General features: G+C 34.7%; 1 protein-coding gene across 3 annotated transcripts; it reads right to left on the bottom strand.

Annotated features, from left to right (window-relative positions):
• Window positions 1-840: 840 nt before the first annotated feature.
• Window positions 841-14,096, bottom strand: LOC101207614 (carnosine N-methyltransferase). Of its 3 annotated transcripts, none has more exons than XM_004149477.3 (18): window positions 13,866-14,096; window positions 13,053-13,125; window positions 11,649-11,692; window positions 9,298-9,340; window positions 7,618-7,869; window positions 6,252-6,347; window positions 5,903-5,974; window positions 5,685-5,729; window positions 5,529-5,608; window positions 5,388-5,452; window positions 5,242-5,308; window positions 5,022-5,135; window positions 2,744-2,817; window positions 2,415-2,512; window positions 2,274-2,333; window positions 2,131-2,199; window positions 1,987-2,040; window positions 841-1,257 (listed from the first exon to the last, which is right to left on the bottom strand). In XM_004149477.3, exons 1-18 carry the CDS (start codon window positions 13,970-13,972, stop codon window positions 1,192-1,194), a joined length of 1,479 nt encoding a protein of 492 aa, XP_004149525.1. In that variant the 5' UTR covers window positions 13,973-14,096; the 3' UTR covers window positions 841-1,191. The 3 variants fall into 3 exon arrangements, with proteins under 3 accessions (XP_004149525.1, XP_031740226.1, XP_031740227.1); XM_031884366.1 differs by lacking the exon at window positions 13,866-14,096 and adding an exon at window positions 10,120-10,212 and having other exon boundaries at window positions 7,618-7,777; XM_031884367.1 differs by lacking the exons at window positions 11,649-11,692; window positions 13,053-13,125; window positions 13,866-14,096 and adding an exon at window positions 10,120-10,212.
• Between the last annotated feature and the right edge of the window lie 605 nt (window positions 14,097-14,701).

Raw genomic sequence — 14,701 nt, 5'->3', positions numbered from 1 at the left:
AAATTTACTGCCCTCCATTTACCTAGGATTCTTTTATAATCATATGAGAATCATCATAGCAAAATATATATATATAACTATTTACGAATTACCATACAAAATTTTATAAATTTTATACAATTTGTAAATAGTTTGTATTTTTTTCTCCATGAATATATTACATATGGAGTTATCCGATTTCCCACAAAAAGGATGTATGCAAACTAACTTATACGCTCTATTACCATGAAATAACCACAATTTGCAAACGATATAGCTGATTAGATATCTAAAATTCATTCGTTAAACTCTTTTATTATTTGACCTAATCATTGATCACTGCACAAGATTTATCACATTTCAACTAATGTTGCAAGATTTAACTTCACTCTCAAATTTGATAATCTAGAAAATTCATAGAATTTTAGACCCTAAAATGATAAGGATTCATTTTTTGAAAACATTTCCTGAAATTAAGCCATAAACTGAATAGAAATTTATGCAAATATATATCATACTAACCCAAAAAGCATAATCCATATAGTTAGTTAACATATAATAACAGTTAGTTTTAGTACTCTTCCAAAACATATTTTAATAGGTTCTTTTTTCAAGTTGGTTTTGCTCTTGATAACAAAAACTTACAATGCAAATGGAAATACAACCACAAAATTGTCCAGACAAGTCATATGCACAAAGTCTAACATTTAAATTTGAATTGGCGGTCTAAGGTTTTTGGTTAAAATTTGTAATGTGAAGTTTATTAGTTCGAATCAATATCCCTACATGTAGCTGAACTCAAACGGAGATGTGTGAGATGTAATCTTAAAAAACAAGAGAGACAGGAAATAGCAACGTCACTAAAGTCAATCTGTGTGAAGGGATCCAACATCATGACTTCTAAATACAGATGGGTTCAGCATCAAAACATCACATGTACTGAGAACAGTTAAAATTCGATATTTTCAAGATGCACATAACTGGACAATTTGTTTCAACAACTCATAAGGACTTCCCAAAATTTAAGAACTCTCCATGCAAATATAATCTGTTACTTGGATGCTAGAAATGGAATATCACTCAGAAAAAAATAAAAGTAAAATGTAAAATAATTTAAAAAAACAAAAGAAAAAGAATATGTGCTAAGCAAATTTTCGGACAAAAAGAAAAGGAAATAATCAGAAATGTAGGAACTCGTACTGTGGGAGTGAATTAATGTGTCATATCCTCTGTAGCTGATTTTTTTCTCATAGTCCAGAAAGCAGCATAATATCGATTCTGCAAAGATCATAAAATTCTACGTTTAATGCAACCAAATGGAGGAAAACTGTGACCTTCTAACAGGATAAGGTGACAATGGAGTCTAAACTATCTTTCTAGGCATTTCAGGATCCAATATCGTGATTTGGGTATTTAGCAATCAAAACAATACGACTACTATGAGTATCAAATAGTTCTCAACCAATAATAGACGTGCCTCAATTAGAATCTCATTAGTTGGACCATTGCCTCAAGCACAGAGATGTATGACTGCATTAAGGGGCTGTTTCGAAAGTTGGAATTAACAGGAATTTGTGGAAATCTAAGGAGTGTTGTAATGAATGAGAAACCGAGGGCAGAATGGAAATGAAATCGTCAAGTGTGAAAATAGTGGAAAAGAGGATTGTTTTCAAAATTGTGAGAACAAAATGAGTTTGGTACTACAAATTGGACCCAAAACACTAAATCAAATATGGACTTTGGATTATCTCCAAACATCCCCTTTTTTATAAACGGAAACGAGCCTCTTCCTCTTTATTAATGTATTAATAAAAGAGAATAATGTTCGAAGTGCAAGATAATTATACTAAAAGAGCGATAAGAGTGATTACAAACCAAGGTACATATGAATTGAACAACACAAACATCACAAATGAAACCCCGAGCAAAACAGTAGAACTCTAAGAACAAAGCAAACTTAAAAATCAAACAAGAAGCCCTGTTAATATTAAGAGTCAAAGAACTTACTTGCATCATCGATCTAGGATTTGTTGTGTATGTCGTCTCAACTGTCCTTTCCTTCTGTGAAATAAAGTCATTTTTGAAATCCAAGTTAGCGCACATGAATGAGGCAGAAAATAACTATTGTCTACACCTACAGACTACAGTTACCTCAAACACAAAGCCGTAATGCAATATAATTTTCTTCACATCTTCTAGACTTGGTTCAATGGACATTTCCTGAAAAAGGAAATAATTGAACTGTTCAGACTCAGAGCATTCTGGGGCATTTAATCAAGGGATGAGAAACGTACATCTTCTTGACCATACATATCGGCAAAATGGTATAGCAGAGGCCCTAGATTTATCCACACCTGTCACTTGACTTGTTAAAATATGTTTGAAACTATTTCGTTGTTAAAAACATTGACAAGAGAAAAAGGGAGTGCTCTTACTCCGCCATCTTTCAAAATTTTGGATATGACCTCTATATATTCAATAATATTATGAGCAGTATCAATGAAAAAACAAGTCACAACCGCATCCCATAGTCCTGCATATGCATCCCAAACATGAGAAGAAAAAAATTGCTAAGTTTCACGGAAATCAGCCAATATTCAAAACTATCAAGCACATGATAGTATATAATAAATAGTTGTCAATAACATTATTAAAGCTATAGACTCGACCATTTGACAACTGCCACAGTGAAGATTAGAAATCATAGTGCATTTTTTACTGGTTTCTTAACCATATAAGAAGTCAATTCTTACAATTTACTTACCTACTTGACTTGGATCGCTATATACTTCAACAAAATCGCCACCACACATTGAGAAACCTTCGGTAATCCCTGCACTGCTTTAGAAAATTATGATGTAAGGGGAAACGGAAATGTAAATCTAGCCTACAAGTTGCTTTTAGGTTTGAAATTATGTCGAATTATTAAACTTTTATTCTTACTCTGTCCATGAACATGGTTCTAATTTAGTAGTTCACAGCTTTCATATGTTCCATTTTATTACTTAACGCATGATGTGACTTCAAATATCTGTTCATGCAAACCGTTGCACATCAAATAAATAAACAAAAGAAGAAAGACAATATGAACAGTTTTCTAAATCGTATTTTCTTATGAAAAAAAAAAGATAATATGAATTAGTATGCTTCAATGTGATGACCCGTGAATGAAGCCTATGATAATCACTCCATATTATAAATAAGTTTCCATAGTCATTCTATAGTGTAAGTGTTGTTTTCTATGGAATGAATCTCTATTTCATTGATCATTTAGTAGAGGTACAAGCCCATATATAACCATAGAGAAATACACTTACGAAAATAATATCAAATAATATCTCCAGAATAATATCACCTAAGAATAATCTAACTACATTAATACCCTCCCTCAAACTCAAGGTTGGAATCACAAACTTGAGTTTGCTAAGAACTAAAAAAGAACCAACAAATCTAGAATAGAACAAAAAACCCGAAGAACAAACACACAAAGAACTTCTAGGCCAAAACAAACCCACGAAGAGCAAAACGAAGAACTTCTGGGATAGAAACATAGATCCTCATATAGAGATCTATAACAGAACCTAGGAAGGACAAAACAAGAACTCCAGGGGCAAAACGAAAGAGCAAAACTGAAGCAAAGTAGAATCAAAGCAGGACGAAAACGGGGTCTGAATTGGGCAAGAGCCTTTCGTCGGATCAAAATGAAACCTAACGAACTAAACTAGATCAAGTCAGAATCAGACTGAATGGGAAATCTTGGGTGAACAGAGCGAAAACTGAACAGAGCTGAGAGGTTGAGCGGATAGAGGGCTTTGCGGCGTTCTTCGCAAACAGAGAAGATGGGTTTCATGACAGCGAGCTTCACGAACGAAGAGTGGACGGAGCCGAACCTATGCGTCGTCGTCTGCGAGTGGAGCGGAGCGGTGGATCATGGATTTGAACAGAGATTCACCTTCTTCGTCAGGATTGGGAGTCTTCAACCGAAAGGAGTCGTCTGGTACGGGTAAGGGGTGACGGCAGCGGGTCGGTCTGATCTGGAATAGTATGGTTCGAAGGCGAACAAGATCGATAGATCTGGGAGGAAGACGAAATAAGACACAGATCTGGAAGTCGAAGACACGAACTGAGATGCACGAACAAATCGATGGTTGCAATGTGCGAACTGGTAGATCTGAGCGAGGACGAATGGAGACACGGATCTGGGCGCAAGAGTGCGAAGAACTGTGTGAATGGAAGGAGCAGTGGTGGTGGCAGTCGCGGTGGAAGGAGTAGTGGCGGCGACAGTCGCGGCAGAAGAAGTAGTGGCAGCAGCGGCAACAGAATCAGAGACGAAGATTTTGATCTATGCGGCAGAGCGAACTACTTGGAGGAATGATCTGTATTAATTACCGATGGGTATGGCTTTGCCTCCGTCGACGAATCAACAGAGCCAGACGAATGGGGATGTGACGGCTAGAATACAAGGAGACTAAAACCCTATGCTTATTGGAGAAGTTGAGAGTCCCACATTGGAAAAACCAAAGAGACTCATACTCCATATAAGATAGATGGGTTACTCCTCTCATAGCCAATTGGTTTTGAGATGAAACCCCATACTATCAAGTTTAACATGGTATCAGAGCCCAGCAAAACCCAAACAGGTATTCGGTCCAAGATAGGTGAACCCAAAGAGGCACCATCTTGAGGGGGCATATTGGAGAAGTTGAGAGTCCCACATTAGAAAAACCAAGAAGACTCGTACTCCATATAAGATAGATGGGTTACTCCTCTCATTGCCAATTGGTTTTGAGATGGAACTCCATATTATCAAATTTAACAGTAAGTACATTCCTTACGTTCTTTTCTTTTTTATAAAGAAACAAATTTAATAGTTGATAACAAAGAATTCATCGACCCCCACCAAGTTAATAAAAGTTAATAACTAAAATATTAATTGTCCACTACAAAGGAGAAAACCGTTATGCTAAAAAATAACAGCAATAAGATAGGTTATGTACTAAGAAATTGGACAAGAAATGAGAACAATATAAGACAGTGCATACCTTGCAGGATGGATATCTGGTATTGAAACAGGACGAAGTTGATCGCTATCTGAAAGTGAGTTGCTATTGCTGTGGATCCAGGGATATATTGTCCATTCACCAACCTTCTGGGTACTAATATTCAAGAAAGCCATTTCATTATAAATCTGAAGTGAATTGCTATGATTTAGCAATAACATGGTGTATGCACCAAGCTAAAAAGTTTGATACAAGTTCTTACTGATTAAGAATAAAACTTGAGCATATCATCATGTAGTATGAAAACTCGTTCCCCTGACTTATAAAACCTGTTTCGTAGTTGAGAAATATTAACTGTGGTTAATTTTCTATATAATCAGATACTAATTAGAAAAATCAGATGCATACCTAAACATGAAATCTCCAGAGCCAGTCGTCCAAGTCCAGCTCCAGGGACTAAACAAGCAGGCGGACTGATGAACATAATGCCCAGGTTCAGATTATTTAATCTGCTGATCATAACTTAATAAAAAAGAGCATTCAGCATACCTCTCTTTTTTGCGATCTGGAAAAAGGGAATGTAGTTCTTCAAGGATAGGCTTATAGCACTGCTCACGCTCTTTTTGACCCTACATCAGATTAGAGAAGATAGTGGGTTATTATTTTTTTAAACAATGAAGTCTCAAAAAGATGATCAAAACATACCTCTTCAGCCCAATCCCTGACTATGTTCCTTATAATACAACGCACCTAACCAAGAAATAAAATAACTGATCAATTTCAAATTGGATCCAGTTAACTTTTGTGCTTCAAATAAGAAAATTAGGGAGGTTGAATAGAGTTCTCGATTTCATGTCTTCCGTTCTCGTTCAGAATATTAACAAACAATTAAAGCTTCATGGAGCTAGCTTCTAGGAATGAACCTTATCCACATCAACCAATGGAACATTCAACTGTAGAGATGGGTCCAGCCATTCATGAGATGATGAACAGTCCTGCAAATGTATCAAAACAATATATAAGTTATAAACATCACAATGGCCTTTCGTGTCAGAATGCATCCAAACTACCAATCTACATGAACCATTAAAAAGAATATAATTAGGGCAAAAGATGCACTGTTGAGCCTGACAGAGCTGACAGTTCGAAGGATTTCAGCATCACAGTAACATACTATTCTGATTTTTCATGACATGGTCAAGGATAGAAATTGCAATGAAGTCCAACAATCAGAGGAACTTGTAGAATTAAGCAAAGAATGAAAGAAGTTACATTTCCATTGCAATCAGAAGCACAGTGTCCACTGTGTTTATCTGTGACTTCCTTCTCTTCCAAATGTTGGTCATGGTTAACACCATTTTCGACTTCCTGTCATATAAAGATGTCAATTTTCCTCATTTTTAAACTGAAAAAAGAAGAGTAAAAACATCCCCTGTACTCAGCGTCTGCTGTACAAAAAACCCAGCACAACTTTTAATTTGACAGGGCAATCTTCCTCCCTCCCCTTGTGTGTGTGCGCGTGTGTGTGGGGGGAACATTTTGATTGATCTAATGAAAAAATGTTGAACAGTTGGAAATGCATTTTAAACGACCACTAATAATTAATTTTTACAAAGTCTTCTGCATGGCTATTTGTGCATTCTACCCAAAACAAATGATAAACAATGATAGATAAATTGATCGTGCAATTTCTTTTCTAAGAAACAATTTTATTGAAAACGATATAATCCAAAAGATAAAGAATTGCCCTATCCAAAGCAAGCTTCCAATTCACAACTTGTCTCCCTACAATTTGTTCCCTTTGTGTATGGCTGCGAGTGAAGATCTCCAACACTTATTTTTCTAATGTAGGTTTTCATTGGTGCAATGAAATTACTCTCCATTTTTCATCTTCAGTGGGCTTATGGAGATTCTTTCAAGGTCAGTGTTTTGAAAATCTTAGTTGGCCCTTCATGGAAGCCCCCGAATCTTACTTTGGTCTTTGCCCAAATGCAGTGAAAGCTCTACTTGCTGAAATTTGCTTGAAAGAAATCAAAGGGTCTTCCATGATAAATCCCTTGAGTGACTCGATCGAAGTTGCAAGGATCAATATTTTTTCTTGGTGTTCTCTTTTTCCAAGTTTGAAATAACCTTTCTATTCAAGATCTATGTTTGAATCGGAGTTCTATCATTTTCTCTGTTAAGTCTTTCATCTAGTGTTGGGAAGTCTTGAAGTTGTATTGATTAAGTTTATTGTCTTAAACTTTTTGTTTCATTGTATTTTGAGCAATAGAATCCTTTCATTAAATCAATGAAAATATTTATTTCCTTTCCAACAAAAAAAAATCCACAAGGAATACAATTTTACAGTTAGCAATAAGAAAAATTAAATTGTGGTCTTTGAGGGGTTGTAGATCTTTACACCAAATTAGTCAGTGAAAATAGAGGATTCTAGGACATATTAGGATGAATTGGTAAAATCGTCAAAGGTTCTACCATTCCCTTCTTCCCAAAATATTTGGTAAAACCGCACAAGTGAACATAAGCATGCATGTACACAAATAGAGCCCTATAAACTGATTGTGAAATTAATTTGAACAAAGCATGCATTCACAAATATAGATAGATGAAAGAGCCATTTTTCACATTGTTGCCTAACCTGGTTGATAGTTGATGCCTTAGGCGAGTCACTTGCACCTTCAGGACAGCAGATTTGTTTGGATTCTAAAGAACACATTCTTCCACTTGTTGAAGTTGGCTCACCAGAACATACATTGCTCTCCCGAGAACATAAATTACCGTTGGCATTTCTTTCTCCTCTACAACAAAATTGATCATCATGGGCATGATCAGGATATGAACCATCACAACAATCAGTGTCTTGGCTCATATCAAGTGGAGGTTCAAATGCCTGGCATCATTTCAACAGAGGGGAAAAGGAATACAGTCTGCGTTACTTTAACCAAATGGAGATCTACTTCAGAAGACCCAACCCTTACCATACATACAAGAATGTTGTTACCTTAAAACAAGACCAAAAAACTTAACGTGCAGTGCAAAAGAAAGAGGAAGCAATGGAGAGGGGAAAGATAACTTGGGAACTTGAAAAGAAATGTTCCTAAACCATCATTTAACAATGTCATCAAAATTTGGAAAAATAAATGATGTTGAGGCGTTCCCTCTAATTCCTTTTTTCTTTTATCTTTATTGATTTTTGTTTACGTTGGATCATGTTTCAACAAATATTACTTTAGGTAAAACTAAAAGTTAAGTCCTTGAGCGTTGAGGCTTGTCTATTTAGCCATTTTTGTTTTAAGAAAAGATTTCATTGGTATGAAATTGCAGAAGCAAAAGAGACCCCCAAAAAGGAGCAAAAGACCATTAAGGAGTGTGGTAAAGCTATAGTGGTGAAATAAAGAACTTTTGACCATAAACTTTCGATTGGGTCCAATAGACATCAAAGCTCAAGGACTAAAGTTAAACTTGTCACTTAACAAACATTTTTATAAGATTCTCTCCAAGGGAACATGGCAAATGAGGTTTTCTTTTCGTTCTTTCTTCTCTTTCTTCTTATTTTTCTTTTTATAATAAAAAATGGGTGCACTACATCTGGTGAATCAAGAGAAGATATAAAATAGTTTAAGTTTAACAACTAGTGTTTTTGAAAAGGAAATGAATCTCGTATATTAAATAATGAGTCAGAGCTCAAGGTACAAGAGGGTTATACAATGAGCAAATAAAGAACTGGAGATCAGTAGACACACCATCTCAACTAAGTTGACACCCCCTTAGCATCCTCATCATATCCAAAAACAAAAATAAAGATAATGAAATGACATAGAGCTAATAAAAAGTGGTCGAAAACATAAGACCTTTACATCAGCATCCTTTCATGAACAAAAAACTAACAGACAAATCTAAAACAGGACCCTTTCCTAACTCTCCTTTGCCACTCAAAATGATTAAGTTTAACAACTAGTGAGGGTGTGGAGATACAGATTTTTTACCTTTTAGTCAAGAATATATGTTGTAACCAGTTAAGCTATTCCTAGGTTGGCAATGATGATATTATAGGGCAAAGAGGTCAAAACTTACTCCTAGGGAGGGCTCAAAGTTAGTCAACCAGTAAGCTACTCCTAGGTTGGCAATGAAGATACATAATATCATTTATCATTTCATTGCTCTATAAAATCTATTTCCCATTGATAAAGCTAGAAATTTAGTAGCACGTAGTATTCAATCATCCTTTTCTTTTTATAGGAGCTCTTGACGTAATTCTACTGTAGGGATTACACAGATGAACTTTTATTACTGGAGGCCAGAGGGCAAGAGTGCATACCTGAAGCATGTTAAAGATGAAATATGAATTCGTGGAAATACACCTGCAAAGTTAATTTGTCAATTGGTTACAGTCTGCAAAATTTCCATAATATCATACTCAAAAGAGTTGAAAGTAATCATTACAACAGCTTCTCGACTTCATATTCAAGAATCTACTCTGTAATGACTAACGTCTCATGAAGCTAACAATAGCCTGCTCGAAACATTGGTTACAAACTATCTAATAAGAAAAGATCAGCATAGTATGAAATAAAGGCCAGACAAGACAATCAATATCATAGCCGTTTATTGAGGTCAACTGATAAAGAGTGGAAAACAGAGAATTCCAAAAGTCTGCAAATGGAGAGATCAGGGAACAAAATATATGTCAAACGCTGTTCTTTTGTATGGCAGTATGTCTTCTCGTAAAATTATATCTCAATATTTCTATCCACGTCAATATTTAAACCTTGGGTAGGACCAAACACAGGTAGATTTAGATACCTTCCAAATGTTAAAAGAGGCAATGGAATCGAGCAGGAAATGAAAATCGTCTAAGTGATTAGGAATCAATAACATCTGTACCGCAATCAATTACAGTTTTCATTTTGGCAAGCTTGAAATTTCCGTGCAGATCAACGGTTGCAAAAGAGCAATAATTGCTAAAAGGTTAAGAAGGAACAAAAAACCATAAAATGTGAAATCTATCTATCTTTCTTTCCTTCCTTCCGTTTTTCTTTCTTTTTTTCCTCCTTGAGAACACCTTTTTCATACTACATCACAGTTTCAATACTTCTTCACTACTTTTTATTAGGCGATAAGAAAAGAATAAAACGTGTACCTTTAAAACAGGCCTTTGAAGGAAGAAACCACTTTGTCATGAACTCTGACCTTCTAATGTACATGTAGTCTTATTTTGTTTAATTTCAACAATCTAAAGATGATTAAAAATGGTCACTTTCATGCATATGATTTAGGGGTAGCTAATACATGAAAAAGAATTCAAACAAATTAGCAACATGTTTATCCGCTTACGTTATCTAAGTTCCATGTTATAAAAAAAAATAGAAATTAGAAATTAATTAAAGAACTTGAAAATTCTAGGTTTACAAAATCTAAGAAATTAATGGATATATGATTCTTTTCAGAGCCCAGTATGGCTGTACCAACCCCAAAATAATCAAAGATAAGGGAGACTCCTAGAACTTATCCAGCCCCTCTGGTTTACGATAAGAGAGAATTTCTAACACTTCAATAATGACTTACAAGTTACACCATTTTTCCCTCTTTAAACCTTAATTTATGTAGGTAGTTTACCTGTATCATAAAATAATAAAGAATTTAACAATTAACCTAATCTTCTATTGTTTTCTAAACAACACAACCTACTATTTTGCACCAACATTTCCTCATCCTACCGTTCTTTTTTTTAAAATATCTGTGAACATCTATGTCAACTTGTGTCGACTTATGCAACCTCGACTAATCACACAGGCAAACTGTCCAACTCAGAACATTTGGGAGTCAAAGAAACTCATAGGATATTAAATCCAAGGTTGATGGACACCATGGATTGAACTTATCCCCTCTCAGTCCTTTATCAAACTCAAAATTTTTATTTTATCACTAAATCAACCCAAGATGGTTACATCCCACTCATTCTATATTTATCAAGTTCACAACTATCTCTACCATCTTGCTTCAGAACTCAAGATATTAATAAAGTGAACCAAATCCTTAAATGCAGTATCTGTTCACTAAAGTTAATAGATGACCATTGAAAGTGTTGCGACCTAATCATACATATGCAAAGAGTAGAAAATCTATAAACAAAGACTAGAGATCCTAAAACCAAAACTGGGAGTGTTGTTTGATACTTGATAGTTGGTAACATGTTTCGTGCATGGTGCATCTATGAAAGAAATGAAACCAGAGGCCTTCTATTATGATAATACTTCATACATTGATTGGTAAAATATACAAGTTAAGACAAACTGTAAATATTTTTTATATCAGTAACAGGTTTTTTACAAGGACTAGTTTCTTTTATAATGAAACTAGACAAATAAGAAAAATGGAGCCAGCTCCACAACCACCAAAGGACGAGGAAAACGTAAGACACATATAACTAATGATCACAAACATTCTCTCCCAATCACCAATAACCAAACTTGAACAATTATTGGGCTTTCAATATTCAAAATCATCCAAGAGAACGTCATTAAGAAACATAAAGGCAATTTGATTTCCTCTGCACTGATTATTACGTCATTCCAAATATAAATGTTTTTTTTACAATTGCAAAAACAGGGCCAAATATTTAAGCAATTGATATTCCTGTCCATAAAAATCTAGCTATTTTAAATCTACCTTCTTAGTCTCTCAAACTTCAAGGGAAAGTGTGATAATAGAGCCTGCACAAGCAATCAAAAAGTTTGTCAACAGACAAGTTAGAATACTAGAGATAATTGTTAGTAAAAATTATTACACGAATGTAAGTGTTGAGAATGATAAATGTAAAACACAGTTGAAAATATTGTAGAAATTAATAAGTCATGGTCATTTCCCATTATCCCATTGCTCAGAGTTAAATTGAAAATATAGTTTATAGCTAAAGAGAAATGACCATTGTTTTCTCCGTCGCTCGTTGCTCGCAAGTGTTAAATAAGGTTTCCTAGTTCTGTTGGGACACCTTGGTGTGTGCCGAGAAATATAGAGGGTTTCTTGAAGCTGGTGGCAGTTTGAGTCTGAGGACTACCCATGTTGAAACTTTGGTCGGACAAATGATAGAATCTTGTGAAAAAACTTCAGAAATGGGGAGATGTTATGGGCTGCTCCACTTGGTAGGCCCTAATTCAAGCTCCTTTGATAGGAATGTTGAGAACTCCACTTTTACTATCCTATCAATTGAGTAGCTTCTTCTTAGACTGTTACTCCTATTTACTTTGGGATTGAATGACGCTTAAGCTTCCTAACGTTTCTTGTACCTTCTCTTTGTTTAATACAAAATTGTGTTCATCTCACTAATGTCAAGGGGCGATGAAGAATGTAGCATTTAAGGTACAAGAAAATGTAAAGGGCATGTTGCTTCAACACCTCCATCTCTCTTCCCTCATTAATGAATGTCCTGAGGATAAAGTGGTAGTGATGAGAGGTCATAGAAAGGGAGACCCTCTTTGGACAAAATCGATGGCTTTGTGGTACCAATGCTGGATAAAGTGCAAAGTAGGTTCGCCACTAGGAAAAAAGGCTTCTTTTCTAAATCTGGAAAACTTACCTTGATCAGATTTCTTTCAAGTGGCATTTCTATTTACTATTTTTCTCTTTCCACAGCGCAATGTGATGTGTGTTTTGTCTGGAGAGGTTAACACGTATTTTCTCTAAGAAGGATGTGAAGAAAAGGAAAGGAAAAGGAAAGAGTTCGCACTTGCCTAGATGGGAGGTTATCAAGAGGTCGATTTTGTTTGGGGGACTTCAAATGATATCATGCAGTTGAAGCTTTTTGATAGACAAAAAAAATGTTAAAACTATTAGCATGAAATGAATAGTTTGTATCCTTCCAAAACTTGTTTCTTTTCATGAAATCAATGAAAAGTTCATTTCTCATTCAGAAAAGCATAATGTCACATGCATCACAAAGCTTACATAATTGCAACTTTATTTTACCAATAAATTCGATTTATATCCATTAAATAATTATCTAAGTAGTTCGGCAGGTATAGTAGATTTTTTCCAGTTAACAAAAGTCCAATTACAGAAGAAATATCTGGATACCTTATGAGCAGGAGGAAGCTTACTGAACGATCTTTCATATCTTTTCACGTCTTCTTCTGAAGCCTCTGGATAGCTGTATCAATATATGAGTGAAAAATAAGATACTTTCTTTTAATAGCAACAAATGACTTTCATTCAGAAAAATGAAAGAATACACCGCCGTAAAAAAAAGACCACAAAAAGAGAATTCCTACTACAAGAATAACAAATAAGATACTGAAATATCCACCAACAAATGTGATTACTCAAGAAACAAGGGAGAACGAAGATGAGAAACAAAAAACGGCCGTATAAACACAAATTATGACTATCCATTATTTACTTTTTCTTGAAAATAGCTTCTACAAGCACCTGCTAATTGAAACAAGTCAATACTTCAATCTCAATTATTCCGTCCAGCTTAAAAGATTCTTCTACTACTATCATAATTCACAGATTTCAATAAAAGCAGTGTCAATACAAATTATAGCTATCCATTATTTCCTTCTTCTTTTTCAATTAAGTCGTTAAACGACAAAGATTCCAATGCGTTTTAACGAATGGAGATAGTATCCATAACCACCTGCCAGTTGAAACAAGCCAATACTTCAATCTCAACGACTCTATCCGGCTTAAAAGCTTCAACTACTACCTTAATTCACAGACTTCAATAACATTCCTGAAATTACATAATTCAAAACGACCCCCAATACCCAGATTAAAAAACTAGTGTTTTAACCAATAACCAATACGCGAGTGCATACATATATGAATCAAAGAGAAAAGAGTGGATCGCAATAACCCAATATATAAAGAAGGATAAACAAAACGTACTTGAGATATGCACTGACAATCCGGCGGAGCGATTTGACTTCGAGGGCTTCTTCAAGCTTCCTCTGACGAGTTTGTTCTTCATCTTCATCTTCTCTTGCTCCAGACATGTTCGTCGCCAAAGATAGTTCACTGCTGGTGTGTGTGAGAGAGTCAAATGGCGACCCAGCAGAGACCTAAACGGATGAGCGACAGGAAGACAGCTCACGGGACGGCCTTTTTGTTATTCTTATTTCCTATTTATACGTAAATTTAAGATTTCTTTTCACCCTTTCTTTAAAAATACCTCTTCGTTCGTCAGCTCTTTTAAGTCTGTTTCTTCTTTTTTTCGCAGGACAAATTAGGTCTAATTGGGTAATTCTTTTGTTTTTTTAGGTTTGAAATTTTAATTCTATCACTACTGCTTCCACCTCCTTTGTTATTATATATATATATATTCTATAGAGTTTTTTTTTTCAAAAATATAAAAATTTGACAAACTAACAAAAAAAAATTTACTACAATTGAATTCTCTAAAAACTACAAAATATTTTGTGCAAAGGTTTTATTTATGACGATTTCTCTTCTATAATTATGTTTCTATTATCAATGGTTTAAAAAATTAAACCAACTTTTAAAAACTAAAAAAGTTTTTCCCTTTTTTTTTCAATTTAACTATTAAATATAGTAATAAGATGAGGAACTGGTTTCATGCCATTTCTTTAGAAGAAAAAGAAAATTCTAAATGTTGTTTTTATTTTTTTATTTTATTTTGTTACAAATTTAGCTTATTTGAAAAAGATGCATGGAGTTGTGTTTGTTTTGAAATTTGAATTTTAGCATGTATGTATGTTTTAAAA

This window comes from Cucumis sativus, chromosome 4, assembly GCF_000004075.3.
Source record: "Cucumis sativus cultivar 9930 chromosome 4, Cucumber_9930_V3, whole genome shotgun sequence".
NCBI classification, from domain to species: domain Eukaryota; kingdom Viridiplantae; phylum Streptophyta; class Magnoliopsida; order Cucurbitales; family Cucurbitaceae; genus Cucumis; species Cucumis sativus.
This window is presented reverse-complemented; position numbering and strand designations above follow the sequence as displayed.